The 17,450-nt window shown below is 49.4% G+C and overlaps 9 protein-coding genes across 9 annotated transcripts; 6 read left to right on the top strand and 3 right to left on the bottom strand.

Moving 5' to 3' along the window:
- Nucleotides 1-56: 56 nt before the first annotated feature.
- Nucleotides 57-461, bottom strand: M431DRAFT_484754 (hypothetical protein; the record flags this gene model as incomplete). Its single annotated transcript, XM_024916226.1, has 2 exons — nt 57-230; nt 303-461. 2 exons carry the CDS (start codon nt 459-461, stop codon nt 57-59), a joined length of 333 nt encoding a protein of 110 aa, XP_024771481.1.
- An 896-nt stretch (nt 462-1,357) lies between these two features.
- M431DRAFT_8124 (hypothetical protein) lies at nt 1,358-2,483 on the top strand (the record flags this gene model as incomplete). Its single annotated transcript, XM_024923017.1, has 2 exons — nt 1,358-1,363; nt 1,443-2,483. The coding sequence occupies 2 exons, from the start codon at nt 1,358-1,360 to the stop codon at nt 2,481-2,483; spliced, it is 1,047 nt and encodes a 348-aa protein (XP_024771482.1).
- A 1,326-nt stretch (nt 2,484-3,809) lies between these two features.
- On the bottom strand, nt 3,810-5,774 carry M431DRAFT_484756 (hypothetical protein; the record flags this gene model as incomplete). The annotated part of the gene is made up of 2 exons (XM_024916227.1): nt 3,810-4,680; nt 4,747-5,774. 2 exons carry the CDS (start codon nt 5,772-5,774, stop codon nt 3,810-3,812), a joined length of 1,899 nt encoding a protein of 632 aa, XP_024771483.1.
- A 575-nt stretch (nt 5,775-6,349) lies between these two features.
- M431DRAFT_522769 (hypothetical protein) lies at nt 6,350-7,703 on the top strand. Its single transcript, XM_024920517.1, has 5 exons — nt 6,350-6,502; nt 6,574-6,672; nt 6,737-6,833; nt 6,887-7,037; nt 7,097-7,703. The coding sequence occupies exons 1-5, from the start codon at nt 6,491-6,493 to the stop codon at nt 7,317-7,319; spliced, it is 582 nt and encodes a 193-aa protein (XP_024771484.1). The 5' UTR covers nt 6,350-6,490; the 3' UTR covers nt 7,320-7,703.
- On the bottom strand, nt 7,312-8,481 carry M431DRAFT_510951 (hypothetical protein). Its single transcript, XM_024919570.1, has 4 exons — nt 8,316-8,481; nt 7,852-8,246; nt 7,636-7,797; nt 7,312-7,570 (listed from the first exon to the last, which is right to left on the bottom strand). Exons 1-4 carry the CDS (start codon nt 8,360-8,362, stop codon nt 7,395-7,397), a joined length of 780 nt encoding a protein of 259 aa, XP_024771485.1. The 5' UTR covers nt 8,363-8,481; the 3' UTR covers nt 7,312-7,394.
- A 159-nt stretch (nt 8,482-8,640) lies between these two features.
- On the top strand, nt 8,641-10,043 carry M431DRAFT_510952 (hypothetical protein). The gene is made up of 3 exons (XM_024919571.1): nt 8,641-8,819; nt 8,894-9,177; nt 9,251-10,043. Exons 1-3 carry the CDS (start codon nt 8,783-8,785, stop codon nt 9,581-9,583), a joined length of 654 nt encoding a protein of 217 aa, XP_024771486.1. The 5' UTR covers nt 8,641-8,782; the 3' UTR covers nt 9,584-10,043.
- Nucleotides 10,044-10,849: 806 nt separating this feature from the next.
- On the top strand, nt 10,850-11,761 carry M431DRAFT_92991 (hypothetical protein; the record flags this gene model as incomplete). Its single annotated transcript, XM_024924427.1, has 2 exons — nt 10,850-10,919; nt 10,971-11,761. 2 exons carry the CDS (start codon nt 10,850-10,852, stop codon nt 11,759-11,761), a joined length of 861 nt encoding a protein of 286 aa, XP_024771487.1.
- A 961-nt stretch (nt 11,762-12,722) lies between these two features.
- M431DRAFT_227204 (hypothetical protein) lies at nt 12,723-13,201 on the top strand. Its single transcript, XM_024913618.1, has one exon. The coding sequence runs from the start codon at nt 12,879-12,881 to the stop codon at nt 13,146-13,148; it is 270 nt and encodes an 89-aa protein (XP_024771488.1). The 5' UTR covers nt 12,723-12,878; the 3' UTR covers nt 13,149-13,201.
- Nucleotides 13,202-13,777: 576 nt separating this feature from the next.
- On the top strand, nt 13,778-15,845 carry M431DRAFT_8130 (hypothetical protein; the record flags this gene model as incomplete). The annotated part of the gene is made up of 5 exons (XM_024923024.1): nt 13,778-14,062; nt 14,125-14,505; nt 14,567-14,815; nt 14,894-15,382; nt 15,447-15,845. The coding sequence occupies 5 exons, from the start codon at nt 13,778-13,780 to the stop codon at nt 15,843-15,845; spliced, it is 1,803 nt and encodes a 600-aa protein (XP_024771489.1).
- Between the last annotated feature and the right edge of the window lie 1,605 nt (nt 15,846-17,450).

The following is a 17,450-nucleotide window of genomic DNA, read 5'->3' on the forward strand; positions in this document are numbered from 1 at the left end:
ACTTTTCCGAAATTCGTAGAGGGTCGTAACTTTGCAGATCTTTAGAAATAGATCGCTTAGTCGAAGAGACCGAAGCCCATATCCTCGTCGGACTCCTCCTTCTCCTCCTCCTTCTCCTCGGCCTTCTCCTCAGCGGCGGCAGCACCACCGGCGGCGGCGCCACCAGCAGCAGCAGCACCAGCACCGCCAGAGGGAACGGAAGCGAGCTTCTCAGAGCCAGCGGCGATCAGCTAGAAAAGAGAAAGAATGTTAGTTGCACTGTCTGGAAGAAAGAAAAGTTTTCACTCTGAAGATGCCCATACCTCGTTGACGTCCTTGCCAGAGAGCTCAGAGATGAGCTTCTCGAGACGCTCATCCTCGGCCTCAATGCCGACGGAGCTGAGGACGGACTTGATGTCCTCAGCAGAGGGGGAGGCGTTGCCGCCGAGGTTGAGCAGGAGGTAAGCTGCGAGGTGCTTCATTTTGAAAGTTGCTGCAAAAGAAAGATTTTGTTAGGAATCTTGATCTGAATGTTTTTACACGGCGGGATGTAGCAGGTCGATGAAAGAGACGGCAATGTCTGATTTGAAGCTGATCGAATTGCTGCAGCTTGCACAGAGGGAGAGAGAGAAGCACTCACGTTTATGAGGTTCAAGAGGAACACGAGAAATCAATCACTTTAACCGCAAGTTGGGCGGAGACTGAGACCTTCGAGTTCTGGTGGTTTGATGGCTAGTTGTCGGAACAAAAGTAGAAAAAAAGTTCCCGCTCTAGAAGTTGCAGGGCATTTTACATCTGTGGGCGCTAAAATTCACAGCTAGGCGAAGGGCGATCCGCTTTAGGGCGTGGAGTTCAGCCCAATTCCTTATCATGATCCTTATCATAATCCTTATCGCACCGCCACAGATGCGTCACGTGCATCTCGACCTCGTCCCCGGCAGTGTGGCGCCAATTATTTTCCATCCGTAGCTCTACCGGCAAAAGGTGCGTTGGCCAGCCTCTCACCTTACGCTTTTTCTCTGGACGTGCCATGCCAACTTGCTGAAAGAAAAAACATCATCTCTATCTCTCTTGTCTCTGCTGATAGGAGCTTTGCATATCTTATCCATCTCTCACAACATCTTTCTCCCGGAATCTCTCTCCGATTATCTCGAAGCGCGCGCACGACCGTTCGATAAGCACCCTTTCAAGGGCCTTTTGTTTCTTTGCGTGAGGGGAGCGTGCTTCGGCGCCGATTCGCTTCCTCTTTCGCTGGATGAGCGGAGGAGCAACTTCATCCATGAAGCACGGCGTGTAATCATCTCAAGAGGGCTACGTGGAAGATTTCTCTGGAACATTTCACGATTTCGACGTAGATACAGGTCTCACGACAGACACGATGCCGGTAAGTCGCCGTTTCCCCCCATTCTTTTCCCAGCCAAGCTTGGGCATCAGCAGCCGTGGTAGCTAATGCGGATTACCAGATCGGGGATCTTCTGGCCCAAATCAGCGGTGGAAAGTCCTCGGACAGCCCTGCGCCCGCTATTCAGCGGATTCCTAGCGTCTCTATCAAACGCAAAGCAGATGATGATCTTCCCAGGAATGACTCCAAGACACCGCGTCTCTTCGCAGAGCCGGCAAAGGTGCCCCAGCGGCCCCTGACCGCCACTTTACCGAGACCGACTCCGATTCCTTCGAAGACGGTGAATATCGCTAGTCGACCAGCGAAGCCAGTTGTTGCTAGCAAACCACCCCCGCCCCCAGTCGATTCGGGCAAGCCCAAAGCTCCCCCGAAGAAGGGCTCCTATGCCGAAATCCTCGCCCGAGCCCAACGGGCACAGGCCGTGATGGGCCAAGTCGGCAAAATTCAGCATAAGAAGGCTGAGAAAGGAGCCATCAAGAGGGAGAAAGAGAGGGGCGATGTGAAGGGTGCACCGTCGGGCGCCCAGGGCAAGAGGCAGCCTGCTGGCTACAAAGGATCGTCAAAGCCGGTACAACGCAATGGTACCAACGGGAATGCTTCATCAAAAGCTGACCGGAACGGTGCGGCGTCCCGACCCACAGCCAAGGGCATGACATCTTCAAGAAAAGCACCCGAACCCGAGCCGGAAAAGAAGGTGAAAAAAGCTGCAGTGGCAACCACCGGTTATACCGGAACAGCCCGACCCAAGCCGGGCGCTGTGTCGAAGAAAGGCAGCGCTCCACGTGGGGGTGCCCTGCTTAATGCCCCTCCTCCCAGATCCGGCACATCCAGGCGAAAATACGAAGATGACTACGACGAGGACATGGACGACTTCATCGATTATGATGACGAGGAAGACGATGGTCAACGCTATGGTTATGCGTCTGATGCTTCATCCGACATGGAAGCTGGCATGGACGACATTGATGACGAAGAACGAATGGCAGAGCAGATTGCTCGCCGCGAGGATTTGCAGGAAGAACGACTTGAGAAATCGCTAAAGATGGCAAAGGAGGAGAGGAAACGTAAAGCCCTTGAATCCTTGCGGGCCAACCGACGCTAAAGGAAGGGAACGTGAAAGTTCCACCCCTTTAGCTGTGCCATGCCCTTGGACGCTCAAATCGTTTCTTTTTGCTTCTCACGACTCTTCACTCTTCTGGACATTGGGGTAATTCAGGTAATTCTTGAAAACGGATCGCTTCATTGCGGACTCGGGAAGTGGATTAGTGGGGGGTTAAGTTGGCAGCATGGAGGAAGAAAGAAAGAAAGAAAGAAAGAAAGCATGAGGAAAGAAAGTGAGCGTTGCAGCAGAAGTGGTTACCCGTGTGTCTACCGTTTCAGGTCATTAGCGACGGAGTTTTATTTTTCAAAAGTCTGCGCTACTCCCCCCCAGACTTCTGGCTTTCCCAGTCCTTTTTTTTTTTTCTGCTTTTGCTTTTGTTCATATTTGCTTTTTCCCTTTGCCTCGTTTTTTTGTTCTTTCGCTTTGGTTTTTTAAGTCAGCGGTGTTTAACGGGTTGGAATTTGCATTGTATGGCGTAGATATAGGAAACTGACTCCCCAAGTGTCCTGGTTCGGACAATGTGTGAGGAGGATAGCTAGTTCTCTTTTTTTTTTTTTGACAGGGAAAGTCAACGCAGTTTATAATTGTCAAATGATGCTTTGATATATACCAATCCAAGCAGAGCAAAACAAGTCTTATTGACTACCGTAACCTAGTATGAAGCCTATGTAACAGAATTCCCATTCGCCAACTACATCCGAGAAACAATAAAAAAAGAGAAAGTATATAATCACAATTCTAATAAAGCCGTCTTTTTTTTTTCTTGTTCCACCTAGGTATGCAGTAATAGTATCAACCCATGTACGGTTACGTGCTTTTTTTTCGACCAGGTCAATCTGGATCCTATAAACAGTCAATTGTAAGAAACATCATTATTCGTGAAGGCAGATGGCTTCTTGGTCCTCGCTACAGCCACAAGATACCCGTTTAGTCGGGCATTATGTGAGCGAGCTTTCAAGAATGCACCAGCCCACGGAAAGCATGAACAGGTGATGGTGATGGTGTGCATCGATATCCAAGCTGAAGGGAAGCATTGTCTCCTAGAGCATCAAGCCTAGAGCAACGCCCGCCATTCTAACAGCCATTGACGCCCCCTTTGTTACACTTGCAAAAAGAAGAAGAAATAGTAAAGTTAACGCCGTCCAATGGTTTTTTTTTCTCGAGCATGTATATTCCGAAACAACAAGATAGAATAGAAGAGTGCGACCACGAAGTTGGTAGTTGCGAGGTGCCAAATGTTCAAGTAAACATTGACGGGTTTCAACGTTTGGAGAAAAGAGAGGAAATGTATATATATGCGTGTGTATGCAGACCCAAACGGTGGGATCAAGGAAGATCGTCGCTCTGTGATTGCTTGCCACTTGAGCTGCCATACGGCTTGAGGAGCCAACCTTGATAGTGCCGGACCCCCTGACCGCTGATACTATTGGCGGTGGGTATGATGGAGGGAGGCGGGTTGCTTCTGCGAGGCGGCTCCCTCTTGGCAGGCTGCGGAGGGATAGCAGGAAGGGAAGACGTAGAGGGTGGCAGTGTAGAAGCAGAAACAGAAGCAGGCGCAGACGTTGAAGCAGGTGTGGATGCAGAAGCAGGTGTAGAAGTGGATGCGAGCGTGCGCTTTTCTTCGCCGCTGGCCTGGCTCGCCGCTGATGCGCCAGCAGTGTTCATGAGGCCCTTTTCGCGAAGATACTGGATGGACTGGAGGATAGCCAAGTCTTCTTGCTCCTTGTCGTTTAGAATCAACCGCTGCTGGATGGTTAAACGACCGTTGTTGGCCTCGCGTTCTTTGATGGCCGCTTCCCTGGCTTGGGGATCATGAACGAAGCGGCACTTGCCCTTCTTCCCGCAAGTTCCACCGGTAGAGTAATATTTGCAGTGTCTGGTAATATCAGCCTTGTTGGCCGAGGGAGGAGGAGTAGGCGCCGTTTTGTTACGGCTAGACATGACTTCTGGCTCATCATCCGAGGAGTCTTCAGAGGGATCTCGCATCTCGTCACCCTCGTCACCCTGCTCTCGCTTCCTTTTGATGGAAAACTCGACTTTGCGCAGTTGCTTTCTCAGTCTATCAGCCTCCTTCTCCAGAGAGGCAGCCTTGTCCTCTTCTCTTTGCGCCAACTCGGCGGCCTTTTTGGCTTCGACGCGCGCTCTGGTGGGAAACTTCTTCTTTCGCTCTGCAATGAACGCCGCAACATCGCTAATGCTGAACCAGAGAAGTTCGGTTAATAACGGTACGGGATAAAACAAAATCTGTCAGAGTGTTACTTACTTGAGGGCTTCCTGGCCAATGAGCTCAGTGAGTGTCTTTTCTTCTCCCTCGTCATCTTCCGTTTCAGAATCAACTCCAGGGGTCAAGCCTAGGGTGTTGGTCTTTCTCTTCTTCTTTTTGCCAGCCGAGGGAGATTCGGGCTTGTCGGGCTTTACAACACTGTCAACGCTGCTACTCGGTGGCTTTGGGGGGCGTGACTTTTCACCGGCTCCATGATGGTGATGGGAATGATGACCGCCTCGCCCCTTGTTGCTACCATCTCTATGCCCACCTCGCCCTCGACGAGAGTACTGGTTATGTGAGGAATCTTGGTGGCGAGAGGTGGCGGGAGGTGGTGGAGGTGCTGCATAAGCATATTGCGGCGGAGGATAATGAGCAACTCGAGGGTCAGGGGGGTACTGCTGAGGGAAACCGCTAATCATCGGAGGAGGTGCCGCATCATACTCATGGCCGTGACGGACAGGCGGTACTCCATGAGACGGTTTGTGGCCTCCACGATCGCCGTAGCCTCCGCGGCCTCTGCTACCACCCCCGAATGCCTGGGGAGCTCCTTGACTGTTCCACTGGGGTTGATTCGGGGGAGGAGGGGGGGCTTGATAGGGGTAAGGTTGAGGGGCGGGATAAGCAGTCTGCTGGGGGTACTGAGACGGGGGATATGGCTGAGGAGCGTAGTTTGGATGGTAATTCGACGCAGAGAGCGGAACAGGAGCATGAGGGTGGGCATGGTGTGTAGGAGCATGGCCATGCTCTGGAGCCCACTGCGGCTGAGGAGCTGGATAGCCATTCGCTGGAGGATGGGCGCTCCCATACGGCACTGCGTGTTGGGCAGGGTATGGCTGCCCAGTGTATTCATATCGCGGCTGCGAGCTATGATAGTCGCCACGTCCCCCGTGGTAGTGGCCACCCCGACGGCTGCCTGATCCGCCGCCGCGATTCTGGCTGTAGGGGGTCGAATTCGACTGTCCGTAGCTGGCACCGCCAGAAGTAGGGGGCGGAGGAGGAGGAGGTGCGTAGTTGTATGTCGACATTGTTCACAGAGTCATGTACACTGCCGGCAGGAGTTTTTTTTGAGATTTGGTTTCTGTTTGGAGAGGTGATCAACCAATTCGGCGCAGTATCGGTGTTGCTATATGATGTTGTAGCAAAAGGGTCAAGGCAGGAGACGGTGAGCGTCGGACTTCGAGACTTCTCGGCTTCGACAGAGAGCGTTGGGTGCGGGAGGAGGAATTCGACAGCAACAACGAGGAAATAAATCAAAACAAGAGATGGATGACGCGGGATCGCTGTCCTCGACGCAATGCCACTGCCAGATAATCGGGACGGCCAGCGTTGGGGCCTCAGATGCCGCGCAGGTGCTTCTGAGATAGTGGTTTAGACGGAAAGTTCCACGATGTCTGACTTTCTGGGAAAATGAAGTGCTGTTGGGCAGGGTCCACTAGGCTATTATAAGCAAGCGGTGAGACGGCGAGTGGTGTCAAGTCGACAGGAGCTAGCCGGAACAGGCCTAGTGCACTCCGGTTTAGCAATTGTTTCGCCGATTTTCTAACTTTTTACTGCCAGACGCATTCGAGATGATGTACAACTGCTTCAGCTGCTGGTGAGCTGCTACTTTATTCTTGGTGATCACAGAGATGCATGCTATGATATGACGGCGTCTCATCCGTGATGATTTCTTATTCTAATTCTCATCGACGCTCATGAACCACAGCTGAAGAGGCGCCTGATCAGTTGAAATCTTGCCATCATGTTTATCCTGGTACGTCGCTGGTGCTCTCAATTCACTTCATTCGATCTCATGGACGCTGCTTCTAATCGGCCGAGTCACAGACCAAATTCTCCGATCTGGTGCAGATCTCCCCAGAGGACTTCTCGAAGCACAGTATTGTAGCAATCGAGGACAATATTAATGCCAAATATGCAAACAAGGTTGGCTTACAGCACTCTTTTATCTGGCCCTGAACATCAGCAATGACTAACCACTTCGGTGTAGGTAGTTCAAAAAATTGGACTGTGCATCTCCCTGTATGATGTTTTGTGGACGTCAGAAGGCTTGATAGGCCACGGCACAGGCCTCGTAAATGTCAATGGTAGGCACTCTTACTCTTTTCTACGGCGATTCAGCATGCTTACATGGCGACAGTCGAGTTTCGTATGATAGTATTCAGACCTTTCAAGGGAGAGGTTATGCTCGGCAGGATACGTAGTTCAACACCTTCCGGAATTCATCTGAGAACAGACTTCTTCGACGACATCTTTATCCCGTACGAAGAGCTTCCGCAGGGGGCTGAATAGTGAGTCCACCACAACGGATTCAATCACCAAAGGCGAAAAGAGCTAACAGTGGGAATAGCAATCACAGCGAACAGATTTGGATATGGAATTTTGATGAAGAGCGCCTGTTTTACGACAACCACGAAATGGTCCGTTTCCAGGTCATTGACGAAGAATGGCACGATCAGACTCCAGCCGGTCCCACTCAAGCAGAAGACACACCGGCAAAGACGCCTTATAAGATCAAAGGCAGCATGGCTGCTGAAGGTCTTGGTGTGTGTCTATGGTGGGATGGTGCCTGATTGGATTGTTTAGAGGCGTTTGAAGAGCACAATGTATTAATGATTATATTTCCATACTGTCGGGTCTACAATATTTTACACCTTGATTCTCTCCAGCAGTCGCTCCTCGATGCCGTCCAGGACGGAATAATGCTCAATGACGGCCAAGTTTTCGGCCTCGGCCTTGAACATCTTGTGGGGATCCTGACCAGGGGCCATGGGGCCAACGGGCATCTGTTGTTGCTGCATTTGCTGAGCAATTTGGCTCGCAGCTGGTGACGTGTTAGGAGATATTCTATTATGCTTGATAGAGGATGTATGGTATTAGTATGCTTACCGTTGTCACTTCCAAGGAGGAACACATAGACAAATTGGAGACCGAAGATACACAAAAAGTACCAGCTGATGCTAGACATCCACCGCGGGTCCATGTCTTTGGTCAGGACACCGGCCTGGAGCATGCTCTTGAACTTGATAGTGATGGGGAATGGCAATTTCACTCGTTGCGGTCAGCACTGGCAAATGGCAAGCAAGTAATACGATGGTGACATACTGATGGCGTATCCGCTGAAGAATGCATTGATCCAGCTCATAATCAAGGTGTTGGGGATCATCATGGCCATGTTGTTTTTCATCATGCCCATCATGCCCTCCATGGCGTTGGGGTCCGACATGGGGTTGGCCGGAGGCTGGCCCTTTTGGTTCGGTGCCTTGAGGTAGGCGCCAGACTCGAATCCTTCAATCAGAAAATCACGTCGAGTCTCAAATGCCTTGCGCGACAGCACATGGTAGTTTGTCCTTAGAGAGGCACCATGAGCGAGAGCACGTTGCTCACGGATAGCTTTGATGTCGGCCTTCTTTGGGGTCGTAGTCATGAGCACGGATGCGTAGTGGCGGAGAACACCAGTCAGGACCATGACAACGGTGATGGGAATCAGGATCCAGTAGCTATGCGTGGAAGCGCCATGTTAGCTGTCTCGTCTTCTGCCTGCCGGAGCTGTAATTGAGGACACGAACAAGAGCTGGGGATCCCTATGCAGGGTCTGAGCCGGTAATTGCGCCATGATGGGATCGTTGAGCTTTTCAGCCGCACTTGGAGCTAATGCGATGCTGTATTCAGTGTCGTGCGGCCTCGGTGGTGGGCAACGATGCTGCGATGGAGGGGGAGATTATGCGATCCATGAGCTCATGAAGATGCTGAGGTGGAAGATGCATAGCAACAGCTCTACTACGGAGTATCCTACCGCCGGCAGCCGGCAGCCCCACATTTCGGCGCAACAAGCTCTCTGCTGGCCAATTGAACTCGGCAGAACCCCACGATCTTAGTGCATATGTGTACTGTAGCAACTCGTTTACTGGCAGCTTACAGCGAAGCATTGAAGTCAAACTACAGGCCACCTCTGCCATAACTTGAACCAACAACAGCAGCGTTCCGTTGTTTTGATCACCTCTGGCGGTTCAATCTCCAGGAATATAACGCAACCATGGCCGCGGAGAAGATTTCTCTATATAATCTCGCAGGTAAGTTGAGCTATTCCTGCTGCGGCGTGTTGCCACTGGTTTCATCACGCCTTGCTCTGACACCGTGGCTATAGATTTAAAGAACACGACCGACGATGCGATCCCCAACTACCTCAACTCTCTAAAATTCAAGCAGACACACTTCCTCAGCGATGTACGGCTAGGGCTCGGGTACAGCGCATTCCTCATTGCTGCCGCTTGTTTCGCATGGGACTACAAGCTGGGCTTTGAAGATACCAAGTTCTACACAGCCATCGCAGTGGCCGTCTATACCGTTCTAAATGGTGTCTTAACATTCTGGATGATGTTTGTGGAGAAGGGCGTTATATATCAGGGAATCGCGCCATCAGGAGAAAAGGTACGCAACGGCAATGGCCAATCCAGCGGCGATGGGGAGCGCAAGAGCAAGAGCTAACGAGAGAAACGTGCAGATCACAGTAGCCAGCGCAACGAAGAAGCTGGACCCTACATACAGACTCAGCATCACCGTCACAGACAAGTCTTCCAAGTCACGGATCATCGAGGTGGCCAAGCCGTTTGCCTCCTTCTTCGACGAGAGCGGCTACTTTGTCGCTGCTCCCTTCCAGCAGATTCTCGCCACTGCGGTTCCTGTAGTTGGCAAGGCTGACCCCAAGCGCATAAAGTCGGAGTCTCAAGACATGCTGAATGCGAACCCCGAGCTCTTGGATGCGATTCTTGCTGCGAACAGTGGCTCAGCTACGGGGGCTGAAGCGGCGGAGGGCGGAAAGCGACGAAAGGCGTGAGCAATTGGATGGATGGAGTGATACCCGGGATGGGAGTTGGGAAGGTCAAAAATTTACTATGAAAAAAAATAAGGACACCAGCCCAAATCATATCTTGTAATCTATTCACGACTGCCTCTAGTGTGATGAGGCTTGTCATGGGATGTTATGCGTATAAGCGAATTGCATAAGGACAACGCAACAGTCAAGATACAAAATAAAAAGGCTGGAACTATGGGGAAAATGATGCGACATAGACATCAATGCTTGCAGACAGTTTGTTGACTTCTTTTGATGCTACAGGCGATGCTCGAAACGTATATCCCCTATATACTTTAGTATCTATCTGCCTATCACCGCTCTATGCGTGGGTATACATCGAAAGTAGCTGATACCCAAGACTATTCTATATGGCGTGTCTAGGCAGAAGCGAAGCTCAAATTCCGAGTCATCGGATTATGAAGACTTGACTGAATAAAAGAAGTCCATCATTTAACAATCACATATTGCTGGGAGAGCGCAAGTATCACATAGAGACACTCATCCAAATGCGCCATGGCCAGATGTATGACATGTAACCGATCAGTAATTGTAATTCCGGACCAGCCATTTATAAGCAACTTGTATCAATTTTAACAAAACCATGTAACTCTTTTATTATCTTCTATGAGAAAATGTATGCGTCTGCCCGGCGACATACCATAAACCTTGCCGGTCCGGGCTATCGGTCCTCGGCCGGCGACAGTCCGATCTTCCATGGACCAAGAAAGAAAAAGAAAATCTGAGAGAGTTAGTAGTATTACAGTCACATGCTGGCCGCGAAACATTAACGTCCCTTTTCTCCGTGTTTTTGTGAAGTGGTACAGAAAACTGACGCCACGGGACACAAACATTGGCAATACAACAGCCTTGTCAGCAACGGCAACACCATAACCTTCATTTGTAAGTTATTGTATCTTGAAGAATTCTACCCCGTAGGGCGATGCTTTAGCCTACCTTTTGCTACTTGGATACCGCGTATTTAGCAGCTTCCAAGAGTGGATCGGGTGACATACAGCACTGTAGTATAGCTCCGGAGATGGCATCGAGATGCTAGTCGCAGCAGGGATTTGTGAGGTGGGATCCAGGTAAGACAATGTGATGGGCTTTTTCCTAAACGCCGTTTATCACCAAGCCCTTGTTCATCACAGCTCTTAATCACACTCTTCCGCTCGTACATCCTCTGATTCATTTTTCTTACAAAGTAAATCACTTGCGAAATTACAATTCGCTGTAAATCATCTTACGATGTCAACACCAGATCGTGTCGTTCCGATGCGCGTCGTCGTCTGCGGCGTGCAACGGACAGGAACATTGAGTAAGTCTATCCCCTCCGAATTCTTTCACACCTCTAACTCTCTTGCACAAGGCGTGAGATTGGCTCTCAAACAGCTGGGCTTCAATGACTGCTATCACATGCACAACCTCCTTGAGAACCCTGAACAGGAATGCCCGCAATGGGTCCATCTCATCGAGGCCCGGTACGGCGGAAAAGGCACCGTCACCAGAGCCGACTTTGACAAGGTACTGGGCAACTCGCAAGCCTGCGTTGATGTTCCCGCAGCGCTCTTTGGCGTCGAGCTCGCGGCCCTGTATCCAGAAGCCAAAGTCATCATCCTGAACCGCGATCCGGAGTCGTGGTACTACAGCACCTTGGAGTCCGTCATCTTGGCGGCGCAACCAGCGTCTCCGTGGACCAAGCTGCAGATGCTCTTCTGCTTCGTCTTTGACCCGGCATCGCGCGCGTTTGCCCGCTTCGGCATGGCCATGTCTGGGCTCGCCTTTCGGTACCATCACCGGACGGAAAAGGACAAGGCCATTGCCTGGTACACGGGCATGTACAAGCGCTATCGCGATGAGATTCCCGAGGCGCGCCGCTTTGAGTATAAGGTGCAGGACGGCTGGGGGCCGCTGTGCGAGTATCTCGAGGTTCCTGTGCCGATGGTCAAGGATGAACAGACGGGAGAGGAAGTGGAGGCGCCGTTCCCCCATGCCAATGATCGCGAGACGTTCCAGAAGAACACGTTGAAGAGCAGGGCGAGGGCATTGAGGCGGGCACGGGATAATATGCTCGTGGGAGCTGGAAAGATGGCGGTTATCGCGGCTGTGGCCTATGCTGGATATGCTGTGTGGAAGACACGCCTTGGAGGGAGGGTTTGAAGAGTGTTTCGATATGATGATTCTTGTAGTATATATAGCAGTGACTTTATACATGCATGGTTGCACAGCATAGAGTGCATGCAGCCTCTTCTTTTCATTTGCTTCTGCCATTTATTGATTGGTTGATTCATTTACATGTTCATCTATACATGTCCTCAGCTCATCCACGCAAAGACATTTGCGATACCAAATCCAAGCCGCGAATAAATCCCATCCAAAAGAAATGCATAATAATAACCCTAGCCCATACAAAACATTCCGATTCAATCCCGTATCACACCCAAGTGTTCTAAAGCCGATGGCTCCCCAAAAGCGCCAAATCCTGGACGCTCTCGTAGAACAAACTTGGCCCAGATCCTTGTCCTTTATTCCCCCACATCGTCGTCACTGACATCATCGTCTGCTTAAACCCGCTTCTCAATGGCACATGTACGTGTATGTATGTTCGCCCCGGAGAAACCACAAAAGAAACAATCCTCTTCATAGCAACATTCTAATTGAAACCGATTTCGCAATCATCGCATTGTGCCTAAGAATCCGGATCCTGAGTGGCAGGGTCGGGAATTGCTCATTCGTCGCGATGCGGAATCATTGCTGCTTCTTCGTTCGAGATATGCTTCCCTCTCGGGGCTGCTGCTCAATCCTTCATGATGCTGTTGCTCTTGCTGTTGTTGATGATGATGGTGTTTCTTCTGATCAAAAACATAACCCTTGGATGGACTCTGTGACGAAGGCTCGCCCATCTTCAGTGACTGGTCCATCTCTGTGTAGGTGGTATCGTTTAAGACGTGGTTGTAAAGATTGAGTTGATCAACGTAGCGTCAAGAATGGCAAATCTTCAGCTTCTCAAACGAGGAATCCAAAGCTCTAGAATGTGTCAATGTCCAATCCAGTCGTCTGATATATATATACTTTTCCCCCGCATCTTGGAATGCCGAACAATCCACAGTTCGATCAGCGCCACCATCCAGTAGTCGCCCGCCATCTCTGACCTCTTGACCCCAAGCGCAGTCGCACCAGGTGCGGTAGAGGGTAAGATTTGCCGTTGGCAGCGGGTTGGTGCGTCTGACAATTGGCTGGGTCCCCGCATCTTTGGGGATTGTTCAGACTTGGACGAATGGGGGCGCTAGACGAGAACAATATGTATTGGGCGCGAGGTTGGAGAAGGGCTAGGTTTTTACCCGTCTATGGTGTTGGGCAGTGGTTCTGGAGCATTTCGATGGTGTGCTCAAGAACAATTGCGGCATATTTTCATTTTGTCCAATTGGTAAATTGCCGACGTAGGGCATCATGCCATCGGATTTCTGTGCCCAGATCCGTCTCTATTGATGAGATTCTGGATTCTCTTCAGCGGACATGCCGGTATTACAGATCGTATTTAATCTAGCGCAGTAAGATAATATAACATTAGCCTTCAGCCAATGAGCAATCTCTCTCAACACTGCAGTATAACTTTCAATTATAAGCAGCACTCAGAGGGTCACTCATGGAAGACCATCATGATGGGGGGTGCCGGTCGTCTTTAGGCTATATGAGTGATCTGTTGGAAATACCCAACTCTATAGAATTGAAGTCGCATTTGTCTTTGAAGGCTTCTCGCAAAGGGAGGCCTTTCACTCGCCCTTAGCTAACTAATTCGCTGTGCTATCGTCCAACTTCACACTCAGAGCATGTTCTTATTATAGGTAGCAATAATTCCTACGTTTGTTTGCTGCTTTGACTGTTTCGTTTCATATTAACAACCCGTATGTAGCAAGGGGAGACTTGAGACATTCGACTCCCTAGATACAGACTCCGTAATATGTCTTAAATACTGTGGGCTTCTTCATTTCTTACTGGCACACTCGCATGTAGTAGACTTGACGAGGGAGGCTGTATCTGTGCCATTGTCCTAGGTCTAATTTATAAGTCTAGGACCTGTATATGTATACTCGCATCTTCCAAACCCAGCATATCGTCATTTTACTGGACGCTGCTCGACAAGATGGATACGCACTTTGGCTTATTGCTTTCACTATGCCGTTTACTACTCCATCTTACATCCACAAATTGCCTTTCGACCCTCCGGACTCAATCCCTATCCACGAATTCCTCTTTCATGATGGTGACAAGTACGGCCGGTATCCGATTGCAAATTCTCTCCCGCCTTTTACATGTGGCATCACCGGAAAGTCGTATTCAACCGCCGAGGTGAAGAATCGTATAGAATGGCTTTCAGCTGCACTCGCATCAGAGTTGGGATTTGAAGTCAATAGTGGTAGCGAATTCGATAAAGTTATAGGACTGTTCAGCGTCAATACGGTATGCATCAGCGATTTCTTGGGCAGTGATCACTCAACTAAACGCATCTACACGTCGTATAGATAGACACAATGACCATCTCATGGGCTACCCATCATTTCTCAGGAGTGTCATCGCCTATAAGCCCTTCGTATTCTGCTGCAGAGCTTGCAAGACAGCTTAAGGCAGTTAAATGCAAGGCTCTCTTTACATGTGCGACGCTCCTCCCTACGGCTCTTGAAGCGGCGTCTGCGGCGAATATCCCCAAGACGCACGTTTATCTGTTGGAAATTCCAAAGAAGGCGTTAAAAGGTGCCTTAATTCCAACTGATATGAAGTCGGTCGAGCAGCTGATTTCTGAGGGAAAGAAACTACCTCCGCTGCCGCAGCTAAAGTGGGAGCAGGGTCAAGGTGCCCGCCAAACTGCATTTTTATGCTCCTCCAGTGGAACATCTGGATTACCGGTGAGTTTGTGCTCGATTGATTGCCAGTTTGCAATTATGGTAATTGACAGATACGTCTCAGAAAAACGTCATGATCTCGCACAAAAATGTTATCGCGAATACGCTACAAATGAGCACATACGAATCCAACTACAAGAGCGGAAAGCTAGAATCACTCTTAGCTGTGCTTCCCATGAGTCACAGTTACGCTCTAATCGTTACTGGACACTCTGGTGTATATCGAGGCTACAATGCAGTCGTACTGCCGGGATTTGATCTTGTTGACGTCTTGGAGGCCGTACAGAAGCATTCCATAGAGACGCTCTGGATGGTAAGATGCCTCCCAATGCCCCCATATTCTGAGTTTTATGAGCGGAAAATGATCTGATACTAACGTACTGGCTCCTAGGTACCTCCCATGATAGTTGCTTTGATCAAGAACTCTGCCATCACCGCAAAATATAGTCTCGATCATGTCAAGACAACCGTAGTTGGCGCCTCCAATCTCACAAAAGACGTCAATGAACAGTTTGCTCGCTTTTTCCCCAATTGTCAGCTCATTCAAGGATATGGACTCACCGAGACTTCCGTTGTTGTATCTATGCAAAACAAGGCAGACGTCATGTTTGGCTCCTGTGGTCATATTTTCCCTGGCTATGAGGGCCGACTGATAAGCCGAAATGGCGAAGAAGTGACAGAGCTGGACACTCCTGGCGAACTTCTTCTGCGGTCGCCATCAGTGATGTTGGGGTACCTTGATAATGAGAAAGCAACAAAGGAAACATTTACAAGCGATGGGTGGCTACGAACAGGCGATCTGATGGAGTTTCGCAAGAGTGATGATGGGCACGAGCATCTTTTCATTGTCGATCGAGTCAAGGAGATGATCAAGGTTAGGGTAAGTGTGGATCAATATTCTTCTACATATAAAGGACCTTGTATGCCCACTAACACTCATCAAGGGCCTGCAAATATCTCCGACAGAAGTTGAAACTCTCTTGTTGCGTCACCCTTGCATCGCGGACGTTTGCATCGTCCCAATTCCAGACGATTCCGCGGGCGAACTGCCACTCGCTTTCATCGTGCGATCACCCGCCGGTCAGGAGGAAGATGAGCGTATGCTTAAGCAAAAGATCCACACCTTCGTGAATAACGAGCTATCCGAGTATAAGCGCCTAGCTGGAGGAATCGAGTTTCTTGAAGCACTTCCTAAATCAGCCAGTGGTAAGACAAAACGAGGTGAGATGAAGGAGCGGGCGAAGAAAGTATTTGAGACAGGCAGGGCAAAGGCCTTGCCAAAGGTCCTACAGGTATATGTGTACGAATCCTCTGATGACGAAGACAGCGAGGATGATGAGTGATTTTGCGGTTCACAGAACAAGTTAGTATGAGGGCTCACAAAGAGGCGAATGTAGCGATCTTCTACGCAAGACTGACCGTTGTATCCACCATCTCCATCAAGTTGCGCGACTATGTTCCTCCATACAACGGAAACATCCTTCTGGAAGAAGGCTTAAGTGCGCTATAGTGCTAATAAGTTCTCGCGAATCGAAGGGCAGCCCTGATTTATCGTACGATTATGAAACACGACGTAGGGAGTCATAAAATGCTAGCTACAGCTTGATTACATGCGTTTTTTCTTTCTGATGTCATGTAGCAGGATGTAAAGTAGCAAGATGTCATTTAGTAGGATGTTACGTAGTAGGACAGTTGAGGCTTGGTCTAGACCATTTATCATATGACTTGTCATATAATACGTAGGTCATATATAACATATGAGAGGCCCGGATCTCGATGACACAAGGATAAGATCAACCAAGATACAAGATAGAACGGCATCCGTCGGCTGCTACCCTTTACGGTGTCTTGATATGATGATATTTCGGTCTTCATGGGCGTCATCACGGAGTTCACTATCGTGGCGTCCTTGGTATGGTGGTGAAACTGCCGCGCGCAAGTTTGGCACTCTATCAGACAATGCTTCCGAAACAATTTCATCCTACGAAGAAGATGCTTTCTCCAATAGAATGAGGGGGTATATACACCATCTTCAAAAAATACAGCCTCAGTAGTATATATTCACTTCTAGTGAAGTATCACAAGGCTCAGCTTCAAATTCCGCGCGGATTGCGTAAAGATCAGTTGACTACTGTGTACAATGCACCAGCGTAACAGTCCGTTGCCCCTTGCTTCATACATCCATCGAGGCACAGTCCATCATCCAATGATCCCAGCCTCGACGTCTCAGAGCGCAGCATGAGACTTTATAAAGCACGATGTATGGATAGAGAAGCATTGTGGCGTTGAGAGTACATTTTTCTGCATACTCTCTTAGACAGGATAATGGAATGCTACATGTGCCTTTAGCAGTCTGCATTACGGAATACTGTTAGTAGACCTTTGACGGGGCTGCCCCCTCTTTCTTTCCATCGAACTTCTGTTACATGTGAATTAAGAGGTCATCAGGCCCGACATTTCCTGAAGAAGAGTCAAGAGGGGGGTCTGGTGAAAACTAGAGCCCCAATAATTCATATGTAAATCAACAAGGCATAATCTAATTCATTGAGAGCAGGTTGAGGGGGCACATATAAAATTTACCCCTTCTGACTACATATTTATAGCTGGCTAAATGACATTGTTAATTTAGAAGAATTTAGAAGGACTGTTGGACTATACATATGGTTCCCTTTGTTGAGGGACGAGAGAACTAGTCGCTACACAAAATAGAGGATATTATACTAACCAGGGATGGATGAGACATGAGCACAGCTTGTCTTGGAGCATTGACCAGTCAATGTTCAAACTATCAGAGTAGCCTAACTCACTACTTTGCTAGAAAGGTTACATGTCACACCGGAGAATTTATCACCAACAGAAAAGTGAACTGGAGAGTCGCAACCATGCCACTCCCGCCGGTGCATTCCTTGTAGCCATTATTCAGATTTTTACTCCGTGTCCCTTCTCTC

The sequence above is a fragment of the Trichoderma harzianum genome (assembly GCF_003025095.1).
Source record: "Trichoderma harzianum CBS 226.95 unplaced genomic scaffold M431scaffold_11, whole genome shotgun sequence".
Lineage (NCBI taxonomy): Eukaryota > Fungi > Ascomycota > Sordariomycetes > Hypocreales > Hypocreaceae > Trichoderma > Trichoderma harzianum.